The sequence below is a fragment of the Lissotriton helveticus genome, chromosome 6 (genome assembly GCF_964261635.1).
Source record: "Lissotriton helveticus chromosome 6, aLisHel1.1, whole genome shotgun sequence".
NCBI lineage: Eukaryota > Metazoa > Chordata > Amphibia > Caudata > Salamandridae > Lissotriton > Lissotriton helveticus.
The window spans coordinates 2,029,692,404-2,029,719,588 of NC_136067.1; the positions used below are offsets into that span (position 1 = coordinate 2,029,692,404).

The window sequence follows — 27,185 nt, forward strand, 5'->3', positions numbered from 1 at the left end:
AGGAAAAAAAATAACTCTTATGGCGGATTCGGACTCCTTGTGCGCAATTGTTCCCAAGGAATTATTTATAGGAACATGGCCTGGAGTTCAACTATTTCCTATTTGCCTACAAGAAACACTTTAAAACCTGGCTCTTCCAGGGCTAGACGTGCCTATAGCTCCTGTTTGCGTTAACCAATCAGTGCCGGGGCACTCTTGTTGAGTAGCTGTGCGCTTTACAAGTGCGTTCATTCATTCAAGGTGTTCATATGAACTTCAAAAGGTGTTTGAAGATCAATTGGGTACAGCGAGAGAGTATTAACACAAAATAGTACTAAAGAAGTATCAAGTGCCCACTAAGCATAAAGTTAGACAGATTACAATCCTATTTGGGCAGGCGGGCAAAAGTTATGCTTCACCAGATGGTAAGAGATTGAACTATTGAATCAGTGGAATCCTCATAATGGCTTTTTCCTGGGGTGCTGACCATGAACATCGATAGGGACCATCAGTTTTTTGTGGATTTGAGATCTCGGACTCAAAACATTGACTATTTTCCCCGCACCCAATATTAACAAAATGGTACTACTGATGAAGGGTGGAAGGTATTTTTCTAAGCTAGATCTAAAAGAGCCTCTCATCAGGTTCAGTTGCATGCAGACTCCAATGCACTCACAGCGTTATAACCCCGGAAGGCATTTTTCACTTCAGTAGATGCCTTTTTGGCTTATCGTCTGCTGCGAGTATGTTCCAGCCTTTGACTGGACTTTTGAAGGATGTACACAATGTTGTTTTCTTCTAAGACAATATTTGAGTCATTTGAAGCCCAGTGGATGAGCCTAATATCATGTTTGGTACGGTGTTATTGAAATTGGCTGAAGCAGGGATGCCGTTTAGTAAAGAAGTTTAAGTTTCTGCAAGAGGAAGTGGACTTCCTTGAGTATACCACATCACCGGATGGAGTCAAACCTAAAACTGATCTCAGTAGTGCTTTACGAATGCAAGTGCTTACTGTGATAAAGACCAATTGATATAGTTTTGGGTTTAATTGAATATTATTTGAAATTCTTGGTGAATTTTTCTAAAAAAACACTGAGGATCTAAGCTTGTTTTTGAGAAATGGTGTAGCATTTTCGTGGCAAGAACCTCCATTAACAAGCATTCCAAACTATCAAAATTAACATAGCATAAGCAGGTATTCTCCAACCATTTGAGACACATAATCTATAATAGTGGTGGATGCTAGTGCTTCAGGAATTGGGGGGAGGGAAGGTCTTTCGCAAAGCCACAAAGACTAGGAGGCACAGTCAACGGTTGTGCATGATTTGCTGCCAGACTACGAATCTTTACCCGTGCGTTGGACTATAAACGAGAATGGAGGAACTGATAAGAGTAAAACTGTTGAAGCATTTGGGGTAGAAGTGGTAGCGTGTGCCAATGATGCCAGTGAGTGATTGCATGATGCAATTGCCAAGACAGTGTGGGTTGCTGAAATGAAAAAGCATGGAATAATGAAAAAGTAGTAAATCTGATTTGAGGCTGATCACATAGATAAAGCTCACTGTAAGTAAGCGTTAGGCCATACTACAACATTGTGTTTGAGTTGAGGGAAGAACGTAGCAATCCACTTCTGGTGAGGAGAGAGAGGTTTGGGCATCCTCATTGTGAATGGAATACATTTATTACATTAGCACACCAAGGTCATTTGAGGCAAACTATGACAACAAAATACTTAAGTATAGATTTTGAAGGCCTGGTAGGGAAGCAGAGGTGTCTAGAAGGGTGGTAATTGCACTGTATGTAAAGATAGTGAAAAAAGACTAAAGGTGGATATGGGTAAGAGTATATATAACGTATTGAGGATCCTAGTGCACCATGGGTAAAGATATGTTTGGACTTATTTGTCCTGTTAATATGCTACCATAGGCACCAAAAATGTGCATTCCAGGTGGTAAGAAGTGGTTTTCGTGGTGACTGTTACCACAACTCGCACCATAAGAGTCTGGAAGGAGGTTTTTGTAAAAGAGTGCCTCAGTATCTGTAATTAATCCAACTAAGACATTCTTGCACAACTTTCATTGACAGAGCAAGGTCGACTGAAAACTGGTGGGGTCCACTGAGCTTTCATCAACCACACAATGTACCATTGCATGGATGATCAGCTCTTCGTGGGTTTCTTAAAGTCAGAGAAAGGGAAGACTGTGCAAAGGAGGACACTGTCAATGTGGATAGTCCTCTGTATTCAAATCATCTGTGCACTGGCCAAGAAGCAGCCTCCCGAGGACTTGTGGGTGTATTCCACTAGGACCAAAACAGCTACGACAGACCTGGTGTGAGGGGTGCCTGATCTGGACATATGCACTAACATCCAAGACGTAACCTGGCAGATGTTCACGAAACACTACTGCCTTGAAAGTCAGGGCCGGTGTGAGTGGCGCTTCACCTGCTGGGTCCTGTATGACTTCTTGGTCTGAATCCCTCCCCAGACCCTTCACCTTTGGAAGGTTCTGCTATGGTATCTATTTTAAAGGCAAGGAATGTGCAGTCATAAGTATATGTTCAGAAGGACAAGTTGCTTATCTTCTGAAATCCTCGTTCTGGTAGATAGTCTAACTAAATGCAGATTCCTCACTTCCCTCCCACCTCCTTGTTTTGTGGATTGACCTTTTTACCATGTGAAAAGGTCCTACGTTAAGGGTCAGCACACTGTCTCTACACTCTGCCTCTGAGAGCACGGAAGTAGTGTTGGAAAGTGGATTATTAGTAGTGGTAAATGCGCATCCACCACTGGCAATAAGGCCACTAACACAGTGTAGGGCTCAGAATAGGTCTCAAAAATGTATTCCCATACGCATCCCTTGGTAGCTTGGCTGCGAGCAGACAGGCTTAACTTCAGACACAGATAAATAAAGCATTCAAAAACACCAAATCGGTAAATATTTAAGACACAACACACAAGCAAAACCCAACACCAATTTATGAAAATAGGAAATATTTTTATCTTTAAAATGATACCAAATGAAAAAGAATCCAATGTAGGGAACCGGAGATGTGAATTTTGAAAGCTTTAGCACTGTATAGCATATAGAAACCTATAGCGCCTATTGGGACATCTGGCCGCGCTGTTCCGGGACAAAGTCAAAGTTTCAGGCTGGCTGCGATGGAGCGCTGGGCAGCTACCCCTCGCTGCAGGCCTCGGTCAAAGTTTTTACCCTCTGATGTAAACATTTCCTGGAATTTTTTCTCCAGGGTCACTGGATGCTCTACACCTATCCGAGTTTTCTGAGAGTTCGCTGGCTTGACTTTCGACGAGCTCCCGGTCAAACTCTGGCGTCAGGCCTCTGGAGCTTTTCAGCGGGATGAACCAGGATCCAGATCGGCTCGCGGTTGAAGGTGGGCGGCTTGGCTCTCATGGTTGAGTCAGCCCCCCTTTTGAGCTTTTTCCCACGGGGGCTCCAAAGTCCTCCAAACTTCTGGAACTTCTTCCTGAAGTTCCTCTGGGGGTTCCAAATTGTCCAAAACACAATCCAAGGGAATGTCCAAGATGGTCCTTGAAAGTTAGGGACTTTCCCACAATCCACTTGGGCAAGACACTTACAAATCCACTGGACGCACTCCAGACTAGGGATTCTTTGTGGTAATGATCCTGGTGAGCTCTGTTGACCTGTATTATCCTCTTGAAGCAAGTTAGGTCCACCGGGCTGTAGTTCAAGATTGTACAGCAGGTGCAGTCCTTCAGAGTGCAGTGCCTGGTTGGTACAAATCAAACTTCCAGCATGGACCTTTCTTCTTCACTTAGTTTCAAGCAGCATATCTGAGAGGCTCTTCCCCTTTCAGATACTTATTCAGTGTTTTTTGAGATTTAGCAGGAGCGCACTCCTTTCAATGAGGTGCAGGGCAACACACCAGAACATGACACTTTCTCCAAAGTGTGGTATGATGGTTTCCTAGAAAGCACTATTCCTCCATAATTCAATATGGCGGAAGTCTCAGCAGAGGAGCAAGAGCTAGCTAAACCAACCTCTAGTATGGCTCATTTCCGTAGTCATCCCCCGACACCTACAAATCTGTTCCTTAAGCCTGCCATCTGGCTAGGTCATATGGGGGTAGATTGAACTGGCTCTTTCTGCCTGGCTTATCTTTTCTTTGAAGCCCCATGGTTTACCACCCCTCCCCCTTGCTCTGGCATTCCTCTGTAGCAGAGCTCTTTTAAACAGATTAGCCTCTCTGGGGTAAGCCACTTATAACTTCATCAAAGCCGCCTGGCTTGTACTGTTAACTCTGACTAATCAGGGCAGACCACTGGAAGGATGAATTTTGGCTTAGTTACAGACAAAGTGTTATAACTTCTTTTCTGTATATTTTAGCATACATTCAACAATAGTTTACTGTTGCATTTATCAATACCATTCTCCAAAGTCCTTGAATGATATTTTCAGGAATCCAGTGATAGGTTAACATGGCAATAGTATATTAATGAATAACTATGTGGCTGGGGATCTACAATGGTAAACATTAAATGTGCAATTTCTCCAACCCCAGGGCTTATAAAATACCGTTTAGAAGAACCTTGCTCATAGCAACAGGACTTCCCACTCCTGGGACACCTAGGGGAGACTTTAAGGGTCCTGAATATGTAAAAATAGTGTAGATCCTCACTCCAGAGTGCTCCAAGCACCAAAGTCGATTTTGAAAGGCACTTTTCTAAAATGGGGTAAGTGGAAGGCGCAATTTCTATATCCCGGGCATATAAAACATAATTTCAAAGGATCCTCCTTATAATGACCTAAGTCCCCAAACCCCTGGGACACCTAGGGGAGTCTCTGGGGGTACCTAATATGCCAACAAATTGTAGAATATCAATTTTTATGTGCCCCTACCTCCAAAGGCGAGCTTGAGCACAATTTACATTTATAAACTGCTGCAACACAAGGCTGTTTTCAAAATGACCGCAGGCTGTCAGCAGTAGACACATGCAAGTGCAGAAAGGGCTGCTGGCCTCTAAAATGCCATGCCCTGTTATTTACTAGGGACGTAAAGGTAGTTTCCACCACCCTGCTCTATTCTATACTCTGGACTTATAGGGTAGGTCATGCCTATTATAAGTGTACCTTAATATATAGTGTACCTCATGTATGTAGGTGTTTTCACTGTATTCCCATTGTGTTTCCACCATCACACTGGCCCTGGGCCTGTCTAGCAGTGCCCAGAATACAGTCCGAGTCGGTTACCACCAGTACCAGTCAGGAAAAATGGGGGTGCACAGGGCACACAGAATGACTTTGCAACAAGTAGGAAGAAAAGTAAATGACTTTAGTGCACAGCGGTGGCGCTTATGTGTGGCTCCATTTTGTCACTTACAAAGCCATTTGGTGCCACCTACTAGCTCTTTTGAGCGTTGCTAGAAGATTTTTCCAGCTCCAGTCTAGTGCTTTGAATATGCTGAAGGTGAGGAATCTGGGGGTTAGATAGAGAATCCACACGAAAAGGTGTTGCTTAAGATAATTAATTTTTTTTGTCTTCCTCTCTTGGTCTCAGAGCCAGGCTCTGGGTCAAACAGACAATTTCAGGCCTAGAACTCTGTGCTCGCACAGGGCTTCGTGTTTACTGAATCAAAAGAAATGGGATGTACTGCTCTAGCTCTTGGTTAGCCAGAATGCGTATTGCAGTGAGATGGTGCAGAGGTCCTCTTCCCGCAATACATGACTGGGTGCAAGACCTCCTGTATTGCAATACAGTGTCCGACAATTTCAGCATGCTTATCCCACCCAGATCTGAGATCTATGGACCCCCCTGCAGTCATACTTGGCACTCCATGCTTTGGGAAATGTCCGACAGTGATGATGTGCATATTGCTGTTCTTCTTGGACGAAAAGTAGAGACATTTGGGTGTGTACTATCTGAATAGAGATTCTATGTTATGTAATTGGAAGACTGCGTATATATTATTTCTTATGCATCGCCTTGATTGCCCATGAGTCATATTTACTTTACTGCACTGTCCTTCTCACCCTTTCCTTTGTGTTTCCTTTGAGTAAATAACGTTTTTAAACAAAGGGCTACCAAATTCACTCGCCACCAGGTGATTCAGTATAGAGGCTCATGTCCATATACTATGCAGAAGACATTCCTGTTCCAACAGTGAACATGTGCATAGGTCAAAGAATTCAGACCTTCTGCGGTGTGGCTTACGCAGGATCTTCTACAGACCAAAAAGTCATGCAAGCGCTTAAAATGCAAATGGCAAAAGAGTTATTGCACTCTAGACAAAGAGATCCTCCAGCTTAAGCTAAACGAATATCAAAAGCAGATCAGGCTTGCTTGGACACAATTCTTTACACAAAAGATAAACAAGGCAAAAAACGCTCATTGCGAGATTTCAGAATAGTTCAATCTCTCACGTCTTTGGACGCGGTGTCAGACTCTAGAGTGCCAAGTCCGAGTAGCTGTAATGAGATTGTCCATTTTTGTCCAGATAAAGTCTCATCCCTATACGCTTCCTGTCCAGAATCTGTTAAGCATATAGTTTTCCACGCCAGTAATGACTGCAGACCCCTGCCTAGAAGGTTCCTTTATGATGAAGAGCATCTCAGTGGAAACCTATGCTCCCTGGCTGCTAAAATCAAATCTGGATCTCCTTTAGACCTGGCGCCCCGGCTATTGTGGAGCATGGGCTTCCCGCCCTTGCTCCCACTCTACGTACTGTGGCTAATTTATCATTTAAAGCAGGCCTACTTCCAGCTGAGTGGAAGCACGCTATGGTGTTTCCCCTTCTAAAAAAAAATCTCTGGACCCCTCTTAACCGGAGAACTTTTGCTGAATCTCCCTGCTTCCATTCATGGAGAAAATGGCTGAAAAGCATGTCCACTTTCAGCTTATGGAGTTCATTTGGGAGAATAGTCTCCTTCACGAGACTCAATCAGTATTCAGGCCACTATATAGCACGGGATATGCTTCGCTTCTAGCCTCTGAGACACTGCGAAGGATGGCAGATGAAGGGAAAACTGCTGCTCTCATTATGCTGGCCCTAAGTGCAGCGTTTTAAACAGTCTTGCATGCTGTGCTGCTGGAACAGCTGTGGGCACATGGCATAGGGCAAGAGCGTTTGACTGGTTTGCAGATTTCCTTCATAAACGCTCTTTCCAGGTAATTCAGATGCGCTGTACCTCTGACATTTTCCAACTTCAACAGGGAGTGCTACAAAGTTCTGCACGGAGTCCAACTCTTTTCAATTTGTATCTCTGTCCTCATGTCGGACATATTCGAGCGCCACGGCGTTCGAATGATGTCATATGCTGACGATACTCAACTAATCATCCCACTTGCACAAGATGCCGTGCTGCAGCAAATTTTAAATCTGGTCTGGTCGACCTTGCGGCTTGGATGCATTAAACACAGAGTGTCTTTTAAAGCTCTCTGCCTTCCGTACAGGATACTGAATCTGAGGGGTCCTAGTTATCTTTTTCCCCTGTTTCAAGCTTATATCTCCTCAGAAATCTTAGATCCAATGAAGCAGCTCTGGCAGGGATTCCTAGAGTACACAGACTGCGACGGGACAGGAGGGGAGCTCCTTTAGACTACAGGCAGTCAAGCTGTGGAACACCATGCCACTGAACCCGAGACTCGAACCTTCAGAGGGAAGGATCCGGGAAGACCTTAGGACCTGGTTCTTTAGGTAGACTCCGTAAAACTGTTGGGCCTTATCTGTTTTCTGACTTTTCTGACTTCGTTTCAGTGCTACTGCTTAGCACGGGGACACTCCTTGGAGTAACTAGGTGCTCTAATCATCTCAAATAAATAAAATAAATGTAGGTCTCCACCATTTTAAGACCGTACATCTATAGAAAGCAATGACATTTGTTGCAAAAGCTTAAGTTAAAGATAAGACAGAAGTGCCTATTGCACAAAATCAAAAAAAAAAAAGAAATTCACATGCGCTGTTCGAAATGTTTTAAGAGTACATGGGGATCGCAGTCCTTCTACCTAAAGACAGTGACTCTTTAGACAGTGTTTGCAGTTGTTCGCCTTACACAAACACCAGAAAATAATGAGAATGCAGATGACTCAATCTGTAAGACGGGAAAACCCGATTCTAACCCAATGCAATCAATTGTCTCTGAGTTTTTTGTCAGTCATCGTGGAATTAATCAAATAGGCTAATATCTTGGTTGAAGGTTATAGTTTCAGTTTTAAAAAAAAATTGGGGTCTTACCAACCCCGGGGGCTAAAGAAAGCAAATTTTACATTGTTGGGGATCTCAACATACATTTTGATAGAACGAACAATCGGACAATAAATAATCTCATTCATCACATGGCTGCTATTCAAATTATTCAACTTGTAAACCTGCCAACTCACCAATTAGGTCATCTTTCGGACCCCATCCACTCAAACAGTGGGGAGCTTACAGTGGACATACATATTCAAATACTGGACAGTTCACTACCTAGTCCTATTTTCCATCCCCTCATGCCCACATGTACGCAAGACCCTCCTATTCCACTAAGTTAAAGAGATGTTCGTCCAAACTAGATGCAACTAGCTGGGAAAACTCTCTAGCAGAATCTGAGTCTAGAATGGCAGGGGATATAGGGGAAAGATATGATTATGAAACTGGTTCAAACTCTCTTTCGATAATTTAGCCCCCATTGTTTTCAACTAATATCCTGCAGCTAAAAAAGGCTACCAAAAAACTTGAAAGAAAATGAAGGAAACATATGATGGGCCCAGTAAGGTGGCATATAAAAAGCAGGTAAAAAAGTACCCATATGCAATAAGCGAAGCATGAGTTGCGTATTTCCAGGATGAAATAGAAAAGGCTTCCAACTCATCTAAGGAGTTGTTCAAAATAGTTAACAGCCTTATGAAGCCAGCCAAAAACAAAACTGGTACGACCCCTTCAGTAGAGCAATGTAATATGATCTCTAACGTCTTAGAAAACATCATCTGCATTCGACTAGCCTTACCCAAGATGATACCCAACCCCCAGCCTTAAAAGAAACAACACCAGCCAAACTCAAGTTACAATCCTTTCCTTTAATGAGTAAAGAGACTACAGAAGAGATCCTTAGGACCATTAAATCAGGGTCCCCCTTGATCCAACCCCTCCAGACATATTGAGGAAAGGGGTTAGTATCATTTTGACTACACTGACAGATATGTTCAACTACTCTCTTCAGAGTGGCTCTGCTCCAGTGGCATGGAAACATGCAGTGGTAAAACCACTTTTGAAGAAACCCACGACAAAGCCTCTTAGGGCAGAGAATTACCATCCCATTTCCCTGCTCTCAGAAACTGGAAAAACCCTTGAGAAATATGTGAATGAACATCTGTCTGCCTTTTTTAGAGGCCCACTCCATCCTGCATCCTACGCAAACAGGATTCAGGGTATGGAAGCAGTACAGAACCGCACTGCTTGCAGCAACGGTAGAACTCCGAGCCATCCTAGACCGAGGTGGCTCAGCAGCAGTGATTGTACTCTATTTGAGCACGGCCTTTCACAGTGTCCCACCCTGTATTGATCAAAAGGTTAAAAGAGCCTGGAATCATTGGCAATGCGCTCAAATGACTTATAGCCTTTCTAGAGCACAGAAGTTTCCAAGTTCAGGAGGACTCACAAACTTCTGCTACATACTCGTTGAAATGTGGTGTCCCCCAGGGAGCTTCTGCAAGTCCCCCACTTTTCAATATATCCGTGCACCTCTACTCCCTCCCAACTTCCAATGAGATGCTCATCGCCCCCTCACTCCATTACAGCCAAGCTCAACCTATCGTCTGCAAACGTCGTTAACTCACACAAGCCCTTGAACGCCACCCCTCTTCAACAGACATACCCTAGCAACCCCACTATCTACACTATTCCGATCATCACCTCTGTCAGAACAAAGCATCCACCTAAACCTTCCCGAGCACCCCCACATAAGTACAATATCCCGATCACCCTTCGGAGCCCAAGTGCCCCCGTCACCAAAACAGTCTTGACAGAGCTTCCCTGTATGCTTCACAACTGCAGATCTGCAGTAAAACAACTTGAAATCTCCGATACCATCACCCTTCACAAACTTGACATGCTCTTCCTCACAGAGACCTGGGTCAAAGATACCTCTCACTCTATATTTGATCTCCTATTACCCACAGGTTATTCCATATTTAGGAATGACAGAACTGAAAACACGGGGGGAGGTGTTGCAGTCATCTTTAGAAACGCCCTCCAACTTAAGGCCTCTCCTATCAGCTCCTCCGACACCTTTGAATGCCTTTCTCTTGAGCTTCAATTGCATCACCGCTCAGATTCCATGTCATTTACCGCCCGCCCCGTAGTGGCCCCTCGTTTATGGAAGATCTCACTAACTTCATCAGCGACCAATACACACAAAGTGACAATCAGACCTTCGTGGGTGACTTCAATCTCCACTGGGGCGTACCGCAAGACTCCGCTGCAAACTCTGGCCACCTTTCTCTCCACAAACGATCTTATCCAACACTGCATTGAACCAACCCACTCTAAGGGCGCAATCCTGGACCTTGTTATTGCTAAAGCAGGCATGCTGTCTACCACTACCCCAATTCATGTAGATTGGTCTGACCACCACCTCATCCCATTCTCTCTTCAACTTTCACACTCTATAACTCTCGGCCAACCCAAGAAGGCCATCTCCTGTTTCCGTGATGCCAAAAATATTGATGTCGGTCCCCTCTGTGAATCAGCTTTGCTAGCACTCCCAAAGCTAGACCCGAACATAGCTGTTGACTGTGAGAAGTTGGCCTGGTATATGATGCTCACTAGTTCTAGTGATCACCTTGTACCATGCCAAGCAACCCTTATGGTGCAGGTTGTAAAGTCAACCTTATAGACAAGCTATCCTAGGGGTAGCATGGACTAAGCAGTCTTAGGCTAAACTCTGTAAAGGCATGTGAAGCAAGCTGTTTTACCATACACAATCCCTTGAATACCAAATGAAAGGACACCACACAGATATATATTGAAAATATATATGGATTTATTACTACAAATATCCCTGATACTTTTTTTGAGCACAGAAGCAAATGCGTTAAAACAAAACACAGTTAAAATACACAAAAGTTGCACAATTATGGATGAGCCCTAGGGGCCACCTAAACCATATACTAAAATAGTGGTATAAGAACCACTATGGGGAAAGTGAAGAGGCCTAGGGCCTGGGGAATCGCTGGAGCTGTTCGTGACTAACAGTGAAGAAGTCGGGAAAGGCCCGCGGGACTCGGGTGCAGTGTTTAAAGTGCACGCACTCCCCAATGCAAAGTCTATGGTGCGTAAAAAGTACAAAGTTAGTTAGAAAGGAACCTTCCGAGTGACCTAGAAGGATGAAACTTCAGACACAGACACTAGAGGTGTGTACCAGTGTGGGAACACCGGCGGAGCTGAGTTACCTCACCCACAGGAAGCGGGTGCATAGGGTCGAAGTAGTGTCGGGTTTCGTCACGCAGGTCGATGGTGCTTGGAGCTGAAGATGCTGCAGGCGGCTCGATGTGAAGAGTTCCGGTGGATCCAAGGGTGGATCTGAAGAGGTGAAGACCTGAAAGCAGAGGGGACAATGTTCAAAGTCACTAGCCAGTGACTACCGTGGAACCAGAATGGAACCAGGCGATGTCGGGTGCAAACAGGCGTCGAGGTGTAGCTTCTCTCTGCAGCCACGTGGACACGAGGGGTCGAAGACGTCCAGGAGTCGGTCACGAGCTGTCCCACGCAGGCTTCTCGCTGTTGGCGGTGTCGGCAACTTGATTGAAGCAAACAGGCCTTGGCTAATGCAAGCCACGCAGGAATCGAAAAAGGCTTGTTACTTGGACCAGCAAGGTCAGAGCAGGGGCTCCTTTTTACAGGAGCAAGGGCAAGTCTGGAGCAACCAGACCTGCAGTGAAAGTTGTAGGTTTCGTCGCCAAGATGGCCACTAGCCGCGTGGCAAGTGGACGGTTAGGCGCGTCGAGTGGCACGATGCAAAAGGGCCCCACGCAGATCGTGGAGATGCTGGGGGGCTGATCTTCGGTGCAAGGGCTGCTCGAGGTTGGGGCTTCTCAAACCCCAAAGCACAGCGTCGAGGGTACCTCTGATGCTGAGCAGTCAGCGTTTCGGGGGTCTTCCAAGAGGTCCGGTCCCACGTCTCTCGGTGCCTCCACGGGTCCCTTCTTTGCAGGGACTGTGGATCGGGCTGTGAGAAGTCTGGGTCTTGTCAGGCTCTGGGCTCGGGCTCCGGCGGGAGGCGGCGGCAAAGCAGACGTTGAGTTGCTGGTTGGTGCCTGTGTTCACAGGGTGGTCACTCCTTGGCCACAAGGGAGATTCTCTTCCGTCTTCTGTGCAGCAGAATGTCGAAGTCCAGTCTTCTTCTGTATTTCAAGTTGATTCAGGATGATCTGAAGTCTCAGGACACAGCTCCCACTCTTATTCGAATCTGGGGGGCCGGATCACCTACTAGGTCCCTCCTCTGGGTGGAACCAGGAAGGGGGTGGTTACACCCCCTTTCCTTTGTCCAGTTTCGCGCCAGGACTGGGGCTGGAAAGCCCAGCACCGGTTTGAACTGGCCTATGCACAGGGACACCTTGTGTGCCCCAGGCATGTCTGATTCTATTCAGCCCTGTCCTACCCAATACACAAAATCCTGTCTGGAGTGGTGCTAGCACCTCCCCAGGCAGGAAACCCTTTGTCCAAGCTGCCCTCGCTGGAAGGACTCCCAGCAGCAGGAGGTCAGACTTGTGTCTGTGGTGGCAGCATCCATTTTGGGATGCTAAGGCTCTGTTTAACTTTAACCGGGGTTCAGGCTTGGTACATGTCGTGTCCCTCTAGAAGGGTGGAATGCTACCCCCGTCGCCAGAACTGGCGAGGGGGTAGTATTCCAATTCGTATGACACCTTACTCGACATGTTTTGATAAAGCCAAACCTAAGATAGCATTTAACCGCGAGGTTCATAATGCACTTAAGAGTATATGGTATGGCAATATCATGAAACAGCTAAAGGACATGGTTCCGAAAGCTGCAGACAGGCTCAGCTCATGCCAGAGCACCATCTCACATATTTCCAAGCACTCTGCCTCCAGGATTGATGAGGCCTTCCATAGGAGTGACTGATAGGAACATACGTGTCCATTTTAGGTTAGGTATAGGCATACTACACCTAAGTAAGGGGTGGTTACACCGACTTACCCCAGCTGAGTGATCAGCCAGTTGTGTCAAATATGGAGGCCAGGCCAGGGGTGGCACAATACATGCTGCAGCCCCTGGTAGGCCTTGGAAGCACCTATGCCCTGGGTACCTGGGTACACTGTTACAGGGGCCAATAAGGTGAACCAGTTCCAATTTCGTTATGCACCTAAAGTACATGGGTTACAATTTAGAGAGAGAACAGCAGGCTGTGGTTCTGATTAGCAGGCCCACAGCCACATTAAGTCATAAACCAGTGAAGCAAAAAGCAAAAATTTGGGGTGACCATAGGATAGCAGACCCTACTCTCCTACATTGACGATCTCACCTCCCAATGCCTCACAGTTCTTGCAGCTGAAATTAATAACGTCGCTCCACTCAAAAGCAAAAGGATTAGGCCCACTCCCTCAGCACCTTGGTTCAACAAATCCCTTTATGAGGAAAGGAAGCAGCTAAGATTCCTGGAGAAGCAATGGCTAAGATTCCTGGAGAAGCAATGGAGGCAAGTGCCCTCCACAGACAATTTAGCCATGCTTCGCACAGCAAGATCAAAGTACCACAAGCATATCTTCCTTGAGAAAGCGGCGCATTTCAAAGCCCTCCTTGACTCCGCCAAAAATAGACCCAAAAAACTATTCGATCTCATCAAGATTCCGAGCTGCTCTCCCACATCCTCCGAGGTGGAGGATTCTACTAAGAGAGCAGCGGATTTCGCTACGTTCTTCGATGTAAAAGTGAAGTCACTTGTGGATCAGGTCGCTCATCCTACACCTCCAGAGGAGCGCAAATCCTTAGCCATTTAACAGAGCTTTGACCCCATATCTGAAGATGCCCTTCTCAAGTGCATACGCGAAACAAAGCCCTCCAACCATTCTCTTGACCCTATCCCCAGTGCCATTGCCGTTGACTTCTATACCCATTCCCTCTCCTATTGGACCACTCTGATCAACCTCTCCCTATGGCAAGGCTCCCTTCCTGTCGCCTTCAAAACTGGGCAGGTCACCCCTCTGCTTAAAAATCCCACTGCTGATGCGAAGGACCTCCCCATCACTAACCTTCCCTTTCTCGCGAAGATCACAGAAAGATGTGTAGCAAAACAACTCTCTCGTCATATCAAGGACAATGATCTTCTTGACAATTGCCAATCCGGCTTCATCCAAAACTGCAGCACTGAAACAGCCCTACTGCAAGTGGTTGATGATGCGCTGAGGATACTCGACTCAGGGGGGTCCTGTCTGCTAATTCTCCTTGACCTTTCTGCAGCCTTTGACACTGTCAATCACAACACCCTCCTCAATATCCTTCAACAGAGAATGGGCATGGAGGGCACTGTGCTTAAATGGTTTGCATCCTTCCTCTCTGACAGATCTCAAATGATCAAAATAGCGAATAGTCTTTCTTCTCCTGTGGCGGTGGGTCAAGGTGTTCCCCAAGGCTCTATACTTGCACCCACATTGTTCAATCTCTACTTAGAACCACTGGGAAACCTCCTAAGCAAATCCGGGATTCACTATCATCTCTATGCAGACGACACTCAACTCTACCTCAAGGTTACCTCCACTCATGATCTCTCCATCCTAAGCTCCACTCTTGACTCCATCCAAAACTGGATGTCAACTCATCAATTGATTCTGAATCCCTCCAAAACTGAATTCCTCCTCTTCTCCTCCTCACTCTCTCCTCCCCCGGTTCAATCATGGATGGATGAGATGAATCTACTAAACAATAAACCCATCATTGTCGACAGCGCAAAATCCCTTGGTGTCACTCTAGACAAAAAACTCATTCTAACTCCCCACATCAATTCTACTGCAAAATCTGCTTGTTATCAACTGCGCCTTCTTTGGGGAATCCGACGCTTCTTCCCAGAGCAGGACCTTATAACCCTGGTGCAATCACTGGTCCTCTCCAGACTAGACTACTGCAATTCTCTTCTTACTGGCCTCCCCAAATCTCACCTGTCCCCACTTAAGTCTGTTTTCCATTCAGCAGCTCGTTTCATTTATGGGGCCAAAAGAAGCGATCACATCACACCGTTGTTATCTACCCTCCGCTGGCTTCCCTTCGAGGCTAGAGCTATCTACAAGACCGCTTGTATCACCCACAAAGCCTTGCACTCCTCCTCTCCTCGATACCTGGCGAATAAACTGAAACTCTCTGGAGGCTTGAGACCTTCACGAAATGCGGAAAATCTACTGCTTGAACCTTCCTCTTTCAAGAAGGAGAGAACAATGGCCCAATCCTTTTCAGGCAACGCAGTGAGAATCTGGAACTCTTTTCCGCCTCAGCTCCGGACCACCGCCTCCTCCCAGGCCTTCAAAAGGGACCTCAAAGTTCTCCTCCTCCAGAGACACCTCCAAAAGTAATTCACGTCCTCATTTTATTTGGAGGAAGACCTCCCATTACTGAAAATTTCTACCTCCCATGACCATGGAAGTGCCTTCCCAGTGTGTTCTTGTGGTTGGAGTGTCTGTCTGTTTGTAGTATTTTCCATGTACTTGTGTTTGGTGCCCTTTTGTAACATGCACACTCCACTTTGCCCTGGTAACACACGGTTTGCTACCTCTCACATGTTCTACCTTTGATACCTGCACAAGTGCCACCTTTGCCTACGTAACGCTTGTTTTTTTGTGCATGAGTGTCTAGCACCTTTTGCAGTATTATACCTCAAATGATACTTTTTCTCTTGTAACCGCACACTTGTCACTTTTTTCCTCTTGTGCACTTTTTACTACCTCATGTATTTTTGGTTGCGCACAATTTTTACTACCTCAAGTATTTTGTTTGCTCACAATTGTCACTATTACCTAATGTAATGTAATGTATGCTTTTGTAATCTATTAGTGTGTAATGTTTCTCATTATGTTTCATTTCCGTTCCTATTGTGAAGCGCTCTGACGCCTTTGGGTAAAGTCTGTGCTATATAAAAATGCATAAATAAATAAATAAATAAATATATATGTACGTCCTCTAGCAGAAATTGTGTAATCGCATGGATTAGCAATAGTCTCCTAAACACCCAGATTGTCATCTCTCTTACCGCGGAATCCATTAAAACCTCAAATTAACCAAATGCTTGTCTTAAACAAGTTAGCCACTGTATGTCTTCTAGTAGCTTAACACTGAACAGTGATGAAACTGAGATTTTGGTTGCAAGAAACAACCCCCCCCCCCCCCCCCTGGTGGTTGGAACTTTATTGGCCGGATGAGCTTGGTTCACTCCATCGTCCTCCCTACAGTCAAACAATTGGGAGTCTGGATCGATGATAGGCTACCATGGAGGTCCAGGCCGTGAAATTGTCTGCATGTTGCTTTGGATTACTCCGAACGCTAAGAAAACTGCTAAGCTGGCTCCCTGACCCACTCCGTAGAGTGGTGGTACAGGAGTTAATTATTTCTTGCCTGGACTGTGGCAAATCCCTTTACTTGGGGAGTCCAAGATATGTCATTAGTCGACTACAGGTAATGCAAAATGTCGCCTCCGGGAATCTTTATAAAATTCTTAAGCAAAAATCAGCAGCGCCAGCATTGGCAGCTTTGCACTGGCTGCCAATACAAAAAATAATTCAGTTCAAAGCTCTTTGCCTTGTTCTCCACACCTTCAACAACAAAGACCCCAGCCTATAAAGAGCCTTTTGACTTGTTACAGGCCAAAAAGAACATTAAGGCCAGAGAGTCACAGTCTGCTGGGGGTTCCTAGGATTAAGAGAATGAGATGTGGTGGGAGTTCTTTTGCATACCTGGCATTTAATTTGTGGAATTCCTCCCAGCACATCTGAGATTGGATGAATCAGAAACTAGTTTAGGAAAAAACCTGAAAACCTATCTATTTTAGCTCAATTCAAGGGACACTAGAGAGGAGAGAAGAGGTTTTACCGGCGAAGGAAGGCCCGTTGGGTAGCCATGCACGATATATACATCTCGGTGAATCGAATAGTGTGCTGAGAAGTGTTCTGTGGTACGCGGGGTTAGATGCAGGGCCTCATAGTGTTCTCTTGAGCGCCGCCTGGCGGCAGGATAGCAGGACCCTGGCCGTTTGGCTGACGATCTGCTTGACTAAGTATGAAATGTGCAGCAACATGTTTTCTGTTCGTTGTTTTTCTTTAAGCAGAAAATAGTTTTCCCATAGAAAAAGCTGTTCACCTGTGTCCCCTCCAGAATGTCGATGTATTCTTCATTCCCCCTCTGGAAAAGGACTCTGGTTTTTAGAGCCAGGCACTAATGCTAGTCCCTGCCCCTTTGCCTTCTCCACTCTTTTCTTTGCTGTGCAGGCCTTGAGGGTTGACATTTAAGGACCGATATTTTCAGCAAGCACGCATCCCATGAGCGCTACTTCTTTTCAGATCTGTGCATTCGGGTATGCTTTTAAACAGCTACTGACTCCTGGGTTAGTGCCCAAATGAATAATGTAAAGCGCTTTGACATGGAATCCTTAATAACGTTGACCAGTCAAACTATCTGGCCACTAGTGATGGCTGTGTGTGAGGGTCTGACACTTGGTGAAGCTTGGCGGTCATTGTATGAGGAATTCTGATGTCTCAGGTGTTAGCTCTACCTTTATACAAAGCCTTTTAAGGTGTTTCACACCTCTCCTCTCCTCTCTTCAGGGTGGACTGAAAGCTGTAATTTGGACAGATGTCTTCCAGACCTTTATAATGTTCGCAGGACAGCTAGCGGTCATCATTGTTGGGACCATAAAGGTCGGCGGAATGGGCGAGGTCTGGCGAATCGCTACAGAAAGTGGAAGGATTGCAGACATAAAGTAAGTATGGATCAAGAGGGGGTGGCAGCGATTTTCTTTCCCATCTGATCGGGATCTATAAACTGTTCAATTTTCAAATGTACCCATATAGCCCCCGAAACACTATTTACTTCTGAGTTTGTGAGAGTCTTAGGGAGTACCCTGCCCATCATTTGACACCAGAGCAGGAAACTTTGATCCTTGGTTTAATCGTTTTAAACCATTACGTTAGCAATTGCAAAATGTGCAACTGTTTCTCATAACCTCTCACGGTATGCGAAGTACACAGCAATGGAAAAATAGTTCTAATTGTTGCCCTTACTTTCTTTGGCCAGCTTGAACCCAGATCCGTTTGAACGTCATTCCTTCTGGTCGCTTGCTATTGGTGGCGTCTTCATGATGTTGTCCCTGTATGGGGTAAATCAAGCTCAGGTCCAGCGATACCTCAGCTCCAAAACCGAAAAAGAAGCCATCTTGTAAGTATTGGAAACACTGCCAGTTGTTTGCTAGTATATTGCCTTCGTTTATCAAGAGTGATTGTGCGTCAGGAACTGGCATAGGTTTAGGGACATGTTGCTTGTCTACATTGATGCCCCCAGTTTCCTTGAAACTAGCTGCTTTTTGTGTTGTAAATGTCTTGTGCCAGCATATGCTGTCATTTCTAGGGCCTGGCATTAGCCAAGGCGTCTTCATTTGACTAAAATGGTATGTGTAATATATTTACTTGAAGGGGCTTTCAGCCAAGGAGCACACCCATGCACAAAGTTGTTTCATTTAGTGCAAGGGAATATTATGGTAATGTGTGCCTGTTAGAAGGGGCGATCCCAGGGGGACAGGATATGCTCTCCCGACCACCCCGTGACCCACCTCTCCTAGGAACGCTGCGGAGCACTGGCGGGAGGCCCTCGCAGGGGAGGACTTTGTATATAGGATCGTACACACTGAGGTTCCACCACACTTAGAAACGGACACCACACCGTACAGTTCAGTATACAAGGATCTTTATCAAACAGTAGATATGAGGTAACGAGTACGTATTTACAAGGCGATCGTAAAGAGTCTCGGTTGTGAGGAATAGGGATGCGGGACAGTCACGGTACTGGAATCAGTACGAAGCGTACCCTGCGCATAGCTCTCAATCCTCGAGCCGGGGGATACGGTAGATGGGGGCCGTACTGCTGCTCCACTCACTTCTTCTCGAGCCAGGTCGTGCAGGTAGCAACGATGGTCCAGCCGGACCAGAGTACTCCTCGAGCCGCGACAAAGTCAACAGGGCTCGATCCGGAGTGAACGGAGTGTCTGTGAGTTCTTGGGGAGCCGCGACCATGTCAGCACGGCTCAAGATGTTCGACGAAGGTCCTTTTCCAAAAGGATGAGCCGCGACGTCGTCGGCAGGGCTCGCACAAGTTGCAAAGTTCCAGTATCGATCTTCTTCTAAAAATGGCTGAGCCGCGACTAGGTCCGCAGGGCTCTCTTCTTCAGATTCAACTGCCCGCTAGTTCTAGAGCGGCTCTTGTTATAGTCCGGTTTCCCTTTGAAGTTCGGACCCTCGCAGGCGGGGATCTGATGCCTCGGGGCTGATCGTTGGGGGTTTCCTGCCGGCTGGCTCTTTGATCCTTTGAAGATCCGTCCGGGGATTTCCAGACTCCTATCAGGGCCTGGAGCCAGCTCTCGGGGAGGCCAGAGGTGTGATCGAAACTGATCCCCAGGGGGAGGCCAGAAGTTTGAGGGAAACCAGTCTCCCAGGGGGGCAGGAGGTGTAATCGAAACCCTTTGGTCCTATATCCCCCAGAGGGAACCTTCCACCCCTCAGCCGGGTGTGGCGTGTTTGAGGCCTAAGTTTCGCTGGTGCCGGGGTCATGCAGGGGGCTATGGAGTCAGGGATCTCGGGAAGGGTGATGGCTGCCGGGGCCCTCTGGGATGATGCGGGTTCTGGGCACCCGGTACCGGGAGGATAGATGGCGGGATGCGGGGATGGTCATCCGTTTGGTAGGGTCCTGTAGGGAACGGGGCGGGCAGGGGATGGGACGACTAGGGGTTTCTGCTGCACAAGGATAACTGTCGGGGCGCTGAGGATCGGGGGGGAACCACGCCACAAGGCCGGATCCAACAGTGCCTTTTTGAGAGCCAAAAGTATTTTTGCCTATAGCCGCCAAAGTTTTCACTTTTTTTTAACAAAACAGGAATTGCCTTAGCCAAAAAGCTGATGGCCTTTGCCAGACCTATTGCCTTTGCCAGAGCTTGCTTAGTGTTTATATCGCATTTCTGTGCTGAGAATTCACTGCACCACAACTAATATCTGATTCTTTTTACGTTTTTTATTTAATGCTGCCGCATGTGCAATGCCCGACTCAACATATATAGTCAGTATTTGGAAATAGCAGGTTGTAATACTCCCCCATACATTATAATGATTTGCCATACCTCATCAAGGAAGGAATTCCAAAGATTACCTCTTTGAACAGTCAATAATATTTCTCCTGCTCAATTTCTTTCAATAATTAGAAGAGCTATTAGACGTTTGCCACCATATCTGAAGTACTGGAGTGGTTGACAGACATTTAGCCTTTGTTTCATCTTTACCACAGTTTGTGTTTAAAAGTTAGTCTGTTATCTTTGATGTCATTACAAGCCCGGTTATACATAATGTTAGCCTCCGTGTCTTTAATGAAATCCTGATTCTCTATTCATGTTAATCTGAGAATCGCCATTCTTCTACCAAGAACTGAATTGCTGTAATATATTTTAACTCCAGTGATTAATGTCACAGTTATACCTCTATCTAGACTCACTCCTGTATGGTGGTGGCCAGATTTGGAAGCCAGCTTGTCTAGTGTGGCAAGTTCTGCCACCACCGTGCAGCACTAGTTTCTTGTTAGGTAAATACTATCTATAAGACAGCCTCATCTACCCTTAGTAGCGCACAACTGAAAGGTAGCTTCAGAGAATGTGCGTTAAGGGTTAACAATACAGCACAATACTTGCAATGAGAAACCACTCATTAAAGCACCTTGAACAATGTAATGATTAAAATATGGCCAAAATAACAAAAATCGGATAATTTACTGGAAAGTAATAGCTTCTTAAAGAGACCGGTCCATTCCACGTGGTTTCTCCATTCTCCATGGGCAGCTGACGAAAGTTTCTTCTCAGTAGTCACGAGTGGCCACTGGAGGTTCCTTCTCCCTCCAGTTCCACAGCACAACTGCCTCTATCATTCCGTCAGGCTGGAATGTGAATCAATGATTTTGTGCAGGTAGGCATAATTCACAGCTTTTAAACTTCGTAGAGTTGCTGTACTGGTATCTCTTGCTTGTGTTGCATCGGCAGACAGAATCTCATTTTTTTCTGAATCTGACGAAGGCATTAGGCAATACTCCCCTCTTGCCCTTCTCTTCTGCCAAACAAGTCATTTGTGCGGACTCGAAAGTTCTCATCTTCTTCTGGAGAGTCCTCTCTCTGGATGATAGTTCACAGTGAGTGTGTATTGGCTTTATCACTCACTTTCCAGTTCCAGAAACGAATCTTCACCAACTCCAGTGTCAGACCAGTGGTAACTGGTCTACTTCTAGGGTGCTCTTGATTGATTTGGTTTAGCCAGCGGGGGGGAATCAGCTGAAACGGAACATACAATTCTTCGTTGTGATGAGTCATATTCTCTCCCACTCTTCAACAGTTAATCCCTTTTCCACCAGTGGGCCATGCAGGTTTGTGGATCTGGTTATGCTTTCCTTCGCAGGATTCTAGATGTTGTTCAGTCTGGGCTCAGGAGTTATGATGTCCCACACAACGTTCACCCTGCTTCAGAGGCTCTGTAAGCCTCTCAAGCAAATGAGAGGCGTATTTATGTTTCCAGCCCCATTCAACGCTTCTCATGGACACACCAACAGCTAGCATTGGTGGGGGGGAACACCGTAGCATAATCCCCACACCTGCAATGTACGACAATCACTCCTATAAGCCTATGCCTAAGGCTTCGCTGTACATGTGGTCAATTCAAGCTTTTTAAAGGTTTACACCAGTAACATTCCAAAGCTGGGCTGAACTAGTCTAGCCCATCTCATTGGCTACTTAGGCTGGCCTCGCCTAAACTGGTTTGGTAACCTCTGATCTTAGACTTCAGTGGAGGATAGGCTGAAAAAAATATATTTGCCCCTCTTGTATCCCTCCTCAGCAAGTTCTTTTGAAGATTCACTGAAGGGCATCTCTCGTGATCTCCTACAGGGTGTCCTAGGAAGATGGCTGTCCCTCCCTCTCCTCCTCTGCAGATCCCTTGCAGGTCTTGCAAAGGGAAGCCAGCCTCTCTGCAGCTCCCTCCTGCAGAGAACATGCAGTTTGTGTGCATGTGACTAAGAGCTCAGAACAGCATTTTTACTTTTAACGCAAGGGGGTGGGTTGTTTTTTCTGTTACTGAGCAAGGATCCCAGAAAACACCAACCTTTTTTAAGGACCCATTTGACAGGGAAATCAGTTTTTTGTGGAATTTGGATATCTAGCTGATATAAAAATTTCAAAATATTCTGTGCTGCTTTTTTCCTGTTTCCATCAAGGTCTGCATGCTTTTCACAATTTATTTCTTAGACCCCACTCCTACTCTTTTTCGCCATGTGATCCTCCTGTGCTTGGCAGGTGTCTAAGAAAAAGGCTGCTAATGCTTGTGTTGTCCTTCTACTAAATTCCCTCACCATTTGGAGTTGTGAGAACTGTCACAAGATGTCTTTTGTAAAGCGAAGGGCCAGGAAATATGCTACGAACACCTTTGAGTTCCACCAGGTGTGGCATTGTGCACAATTACAATACAATACAGGATTACCTTTGAATGTGCAAGGAAAGTGCTTTTGCTGGGTCCCCTTTTTCTCACAGGACCCAGGTGTTCTCTTGCCTCCTATTGTGCCACTGAAGGAACCAGGGCTTGTAACTCTCTAGCTTTGATGGAAAACCTTGGGCGCCTGCTTCGCTCCATCTCCATGGAATCCGCATTGAATCATTTGAGATTGTAGACAATAAACAGGTAGTGTGTTGTGTTGAAAAAGAGCGCTCGCCAAGGCTACACCAAATGTCGTACAACGATATTGCATGTTTCAATTGGAGACTCAAAAGAAGTCAAATGTCTATGTTCCTGTTCTTTCTCTACTTGCTGGCAAATGGATGCCAAATCAATTGTGGGAAACCAGTTAGCTATCAGCCTAGCATGGCCAACATTTCACTTATTTCCATGAAAGAATGGGAATCGACTCGCCCTTTTTAAAACTGCAGAGATATAAAAAAAAACACTCTCTCACACTTTTTTTTGTTTTTTCTTTTTATTTACGTTCTCTATGTATATGGACCACAAGGGGAGAAAGCCACAAAGTAAATTCAATCAGTTCGTTGTACTATGTTGGCACAAACTCATCAGCTCTCTTTCAAGATCCTTTTCAACACCGATTAGTACCCTATGCAGCTTATGTTTGACCGAAACAGCACCACCTTCACCTTTATCTTTGGTTTAAACACCTTAATGTTACCCAGCTGTTCAGAAAAAACACTTTGGTTTTTGGCCATCATTTATTCTTCAAAATGCTCACTTCTTCTGACTAAAATCTGTTCTTTTGCTCCCAGCATGAACAACATTATGAATTGATCTTGGTGGAAACAGACTAAAATGTCCAGCCCATTAATAGCAGCATAAAGTTTACCCAGAATGCTATTCCTTTAACTTTCAAAATGTCTTCAAAATATCCTCACAAGTCAGTTGTATGACTGTTGCAAATGGGTTCCATCTATTTTGTCTGCTAGGATTTGTTTGCTTTTGTTCGTCTGTTTTTTTTACTTTTACTCTGGGTGAATCCCAGTCTAACTACATAAGTCTCACTCATGGTAATTGGACTGCACATGGATACTTCCTGTGTCCTCCTTTTAGGGTAAGGAGCTGGGATGCAGCTAGGGTGAGTGGCCATGGACTGGTTACACGTGGACAAGTGTGCACACATGTATGCATGTGTGCAGGCTCCATGAGAGAGACTGCAGTCTTGTACAACCCGGTAGCTGCAGACCGGTAAACTGCCTGTGGCAGTTTTAAACTGCTAATTTGACCTGTCAAAATAACACCTTTCAACAGGATTAACACCTTCCATGCTCATGACGAGCGGTGCTCCGGTGCTCATGACGAGCTCAGCTCGTCATGAGCCGTGGAACGCTCACACGCGGGGATAATTCCCCTGCTGTGCTGAACGTTCCACGGGAATGAGTGCAGCTGTGACGAGCTCAGCTCGTTATGAGCACCGGAGCACCGTGCCTCATGACGAGCTGAGCTCGTCATGAGCATGGGGGCGCTGTGCGCTCCCGTCCCCCAGCACAGCGGGGGAATTACCCCCCGCAGCGAAGGGGTTAAACCTTTCTGGCCGCACTTGTGTGATCACCCTTTTCTGTGGGACGCTACGCATCCAGGCAAGGGTTAACTTGGATGGCCTCCACAAACACTTTTGACTGCTGTTCTTGTTACGTACGGTGTAATGTATGCATCTTTTATTTCTGTTGTTCTGGGCAGCTTCATGTCTGTTGTGATCGGTTGTTTTATTTATTTTTGTTATTTTACCCGCCAATAAAATGTGCTTAAAAAAATAAATGAGACATTTTGTGGAAATCTAACTAAGAGCATGATGCCATGTTAGAGACTGTTACAAATTCTCAAGAAAAATCGTTAAACAATCAAAAAGGAGAAATGTGAACTAGTGGTGGATAGAGAGGAATACTTTGGAAACCATATTGTAAAAGCTGCAGCTGATTTTTGTGCTAAGTTTATAAACCGCTTGTGGTGAGATAAAAGGGTTGTAAAATTAATTTATAAATGTGATAGATGAGTGTTCTTAGAAATAATTTGTAGATAGCCATAGTGTTCTGTGCTGAAGCCCTATCTGTCATATTAGATGAAAATGCAGTATAGTTACTGATGGCAGCAACGATTGCATTGGTGTAGTTTTGAGGCAAGAAAAGGAAGAAAGGGGATTGTATCAAAAGTATTGAGAACTTTGATGGGGTGGAGCAAAATGACTCCACTATTGAGGCATTGGCGTGCTGTGATGGGGTTGGCATACGACTGGCAATATTGTGGGGTGAGTGGGACTAATTGAGGGGGTGGTTAAGAATTTACAGCCAAGGGAAAGCATAGTCCTCTGGTAGATTTGGCTGCTTTCAAAGGAGTGTTAATGGAGGTTCCTAGGATAACTAGGGAGCAAATGAGATTGTTCTTGTCCTGTTTGAATATGCACTGGTTGGGAGAAGCACCACAGCTGATTCTCTACATAGGTGTTCTGTGGAATAACCTGATAAAGAACTAGAAGAGCATATGTGTGGGTGACACCTATGAGTGAAGTCATTGAAGAGCGGAGAATGAGGTGTTTAAAATAGCTTCAAATTCTGAAGGAACAAAGTGGCCTTAGAAAACACATGTCGCGGAGGAAGGTTGACCTGTCTCAACACTGTAAACAAGCTGTCATTAAATGATGGTCTGTTGTATCTGAATGAGACATGGTACTGAAGAGCTTGTGCTAAGGTTATTAAAGGTGCATGAAGGGTACCCGGAATGAGTGCCACCAAAGGGCGAATTAAACAAATGTTGAGTGGTCCAGACTTGATTGTAGTGTGAAAGACAAAGTGCTTCAATATGTCCTTGTGATTGGTGCTCTAAATTACAGGAAACTGTATCCTGTGGAAAAGTTAGAAGGATTTGAAGATCTTTGAGAGAAACTTGCTTTGGATATTTTAGAACAATATGACATCATTGAAAATTACTTCAGTTAAACTATGATACCGTTTTCAAAGTGTTTGTGGCCAAGTTTATATCAAGAAGTGTATTCAGCACTACAAGAAACTCTGATGGCACCCAGTGGTATTTTCGGGTTGCTTACCTAGATTGATAGCCACGTAGAGTTGGAAAGTTAAATGCATTGTCTACTGATACTAAAGGCCTGGCAGATAGCTCATGGTGGCAGCAGGCACAGCAATATCCCTTTAGGAGAACCGGGAAAGACCTAGTTTAATAGAGTCTAGAAATCAAATTGATTTTCTTCAAAGGGTGGAAATGGTAGTGGTAGCTTAAAAAGGAAATTGCACAGATGGGTTTTATGCATATATTAATTGAGGGCTGAAGTGGCCACACAGTTTCCACTTGCTAGGTCAGGACTGCTTTTCCAGAGTTTGCCTCTTCACTCGAGGTGTTCAATCTGTGCTGCAGCAGTATGGCAGCTACTTGGGCCTTATAAGAGTGGGGTCCGGCCTGCACTACTTTCTGTGCATCAGGACGCATTGGTAGAGCACAGCATCACCAGTACGAAAAATCTTACACAGGTGGATTTTGAGCTCTTTCCGTAGCATGACGTAGTAATCTTAAATTGGGTAGGAGTGTATTTTATATTCTTAATGGATAATCAAAAGACCATTTTACCATGTTGTACTTCTTAAAGTGCCGGACTTGTAAGCAGAGGTATTTGCCATGCAGTTGCTCAAGAGTCCAGATTATCTTTCTGCTCGTTGACCTATGGTGTCCATTTCTGAATGGCTGTAGTAGACTGCAGACTGGTGCATGATGGGATCAGTACAAGCAGTAGAAGCTGGATGACATCGACTGCAATCGCATGACAAGCTCTTTGTTTTTCAGATCTTGCTATGCAGTTTTCCCCTGCCAGCAGCTTGTGCTTTGTCTTGGCTGCCTGATGGGACTGGTAATGTTTGCATTTTATAAGCAGAACGAGAGTGCAGAGCTGACTTCCCTTCGTTCCCCAGATCAGGTGAGCACAATGCTTGGACACTCATGCCAACACCCTGCTGGTTCAGGGTTCATCTGCAGTGCCTGGCACTAGCTGTGCGAGTACCTCAGAGCATCTACAGCTCGTGTCTTTGCTTTCTCAAACCTTAACACAAAGAGACCACCACCAAACGCATTTTGTTATGCTAGAGTAAAAAGCTGGATGAACACTGTGCATTTGCTGATAAGAAAAATTAAGTCAAATATTGTTGTTTGTCTCTGTTCTTCATTATGATCCAGTATAACTTACAGCACGGTTTTTGGCAGATTGTTTTTCACCATAGGCCTACACTCTACCCATGCATAGGTGTTCTGGTATTTATTTATTTGACATGACAATCTGTACTTATCAATATATATATATATATATATATATATATATATATATTTACTAATGTGATCTGTATTATTCCATGTTTATTTTATCAAAATGGAGCTAAAACTCGTATAGCTCCCTGTTTATGTAATCAATAAACGTAAACTCTTACTTGAATGCTTAACATGTTTC

General features: G+C 45.2%; 1 protein-coding gene across 13 annotated transcripts in view; it reads left to right on the forward strand.

Moving 5' to 3' along the window:
• The window catches only part of SLC5A6 (solute carrier family 5 member 6), a 383,801-nt gene that overhangs the window by 119,283 nt on the left and 237,333 nt on the right, over positions 1 to 27,185 (forward strand). For all 13 annotated transcript variants that reach the window (XM_078650001.1, XM_078650008.1, XM_078650013.1 and 10 more), the window contains exons 6-8: positions 17,759 to 17,913; positions 18,228 to 18,368; positions 26,531 to 26,660. In XM_078650001.1, the coding sequence (XP_078506127.1) occupies positions 17,759 to 17,913; positions 18,228 to 18,368; positions 26,531 to 26,660 (426 nt within the window). The remainder of the gene's footprint in view (positions 1 to 17,758; positions 17,914 to 18,227; positions 18,369 to 26,530; positions 26,661 to 27,185) is intronic.